The 2,150-nt window shown below is 39.2% G+C and overlaps 1 protein-coding gene across 1 annotated transcript; it reads left to right on the top strand.

Moving 5' to 3' along the window:
• Positions 1–439: 439 nt before the first annotated feature.
• Positions 440–1,417, top strand: LOC147668825 (olfactory receptor 6F1-like). Its single transcript, XM_086948427.1, has one exon. The coding sequence runs from the start codon at positions 443–445 to the stop codon at positions 1,415–1,417; it is 975 nt and encodes a 324-aa protein (XP_086804553.1). The 5' UTR covers positions 440–442.
• Positions 1,418–2,150: the final 733 nt, after the last annotated feature.

Below are 2,150 nucleotides of genomic sequence, written 5' to 3'. Positions count from 1 at the left end.
TACTTCCCTTAAACATCGCCACTTGCCTCTCCACTTCTTGTTGCTCTCTGCATCAATTAGAGGATAATCCTTGACAGTCATGCACCAGTAAAGGTTCTGCAAGCTTATATATCCCTCACTAACAGGCATATGGTATGAAACACAGAAGCGGTTGAGGTGACTGAAGAGGCAATGCTGACCCTCATTTTATTCAGGTTACTCAGCCAATAGTAAACCAGGAGTGTGGTTTGCTCCTTTTGCAAAAATGTTGTGAGCTCTATTTTGTAAAGGCCTTTGTTGAGCCCTGTAGTGATGCAAAATAAATGCAAAATAACGCTCAAATTTTGCATTAGCCTTTAGAAAAATTTCGGAACTCCTGACCTAAAGTCACATAAATCATGGTATTTAAAAAGAATGTATGCATGTTCACATTTCTTTCTTCTATCCACAGAGTTTAGTCATCATGATGAAAAAAAATGGAACCTTTGTGAGTGAATTTATACTTTTGGGCTTCTCAACCTACGCAGGCCTAAAAATTCCTCTTTTCATAATTTTCCTGATTATCTACATCTTGACAATTACAGGAAATATCCTAATCATTACTGTAATATTGAGAGATTTGCATCTACACAAGCCGATGTACTTTTTCCTAACAAATTTGTCAGTCCTGGAGATCTGCTACACCTCTAATATTGTCCCAAACATGCTCTCAAATATTTTCTCTGGAAGTCGATTGATATCTTTTCAAGGCTGCATTGTACAGTTATTTTTTTTTGGTTCTCTCGGCTCCACTGAATGTTTCCTACTTGGTGTCATGGCTTTGGACCGCTACTTAGCCATCTGTGCACCACTGCGGTACTCCGCAATAATGAATAGCAAGATGTGCATTCAGCTGGCAGCTGCTTCTTGGCTGACTGGCTTCATTGCTACTTTCGTTGCAGTGATTCTGATATCTGTGCTGACGTTTTGTGGCCCTAATGAGATCCAACACTTCTTCTGTGACCTTCAACCAGTATTAAAACTGTCTTGTACCAGTGCCCATATCTCTGAGACTTTAGCGGGCATTTTAGCATCAATTATACTGCTCTGTTCATGTTTGGTAACAGTCATATCCTACTTTAAGATAATCACAACCATCATTAAAATACCTACAAATACTGGAAGACAGAAAGCTTTTTCTACCTGTGCCTCCCACCTCATAGTAGTTGTCATCTTTTATGGTGCCATGATTTTTATGTATGTGAAGCCACCAACAAGTCAAGCATTCTCTTTCAACAAGATCATTGCAGTTTTGTACACTGTGGTGACCCCACTCTTCAATCCATTCATCTACACACTGAGAAATAAAGATGTGAAACAGGCCTTTATCAAGGCTATTTGGTCAATGGGGCTCATTGGACTGCAAAAAGGCATGACACGGAAGAACGTTCCTGCATAGCATAGATGGTTGTATTCATCTGAGGAAGGGGGAAGTCTTACTGGAAGCTGCTAGGAATGAAAGTACTTTATTGGTCAAACATAAGCCACACATTATGATTAGTCTAAACATAGCTTTCTGATTAAACATTGAACACAACTGACGCATTCAATCCACTTACGGTCCACTATATAGATGTGTTGAGTTATGTATGTTTATGCACAGGAGCGGAATGATGGCGTTCTCTGAATTTGGACTGCATTACAATGGTATATTTCCCATCAATTAACTTACTTTGTCATTTGCGAGTGTTTTTCAGAAAATCTACCTCTCATTTAATCAAAGATATTACATATTTGGAGCTTGAGGGCTCAATAGGACCTTGATTGATGTGTTCCCAATTGATCTGTACTAGGAAAACAGATATTCATTAACTTAACCCCTTCGCTGCTCGTGACGAGCTCAGCTCGTCATGAGGCACGGTTGAACTGTGCTTATGACGAGCTTAGCTCGTCATGAATAAAAGGAACTCTGTGAATCCGGCACCAGGTGAGGGGGGGGACCTCTAGCAGCCAAGGTGTTAAAATTCAAGCATTTCTCTGTGAAAATTTCAACACTCACCTTTTCACCATTATTCTTTGACTCTATATTGTAAACTCCAAAACAATATTCTCAAACGTGTTACACGGGGTGAGAGTTTAAATATATTATTATTACAAGCATGAAGAGAAATACCTTTCAAATTAAGATATAC

The sequence above is a fragment of the Lissotriton vulgaris genome, unplaced genomic scaffold (genome assembly GCF_964263255.1).
Source record: "Lissotriton vulgaris unplaced genomic scaffold, aLisVul1.2 SCAFFOLD_2120, whole genome shotgun sequence".
In the NCBI taxonomy this organism is placed as follows: domain Eukaryota; kingdom Metazoa; phylum Chordata; class Amphibia; order Caudata; family Salamandridae; genus Lissotriton; species Lissotriton vulgaris.
The sequence above is the reverse complement of the archived record's forward strand: the minus strand, read 5'-3'. Positions and strand labels throughout refer to the sequence as shown.

Coding starts and splice junctions, on each gene's coding strand:
- LOC147668825 (XM_086948427.1), top strand. CDS start 443: ATGATGAAAAAAAATGGAACCTTTGTGAGTGAATTTATACTTTTGGGC.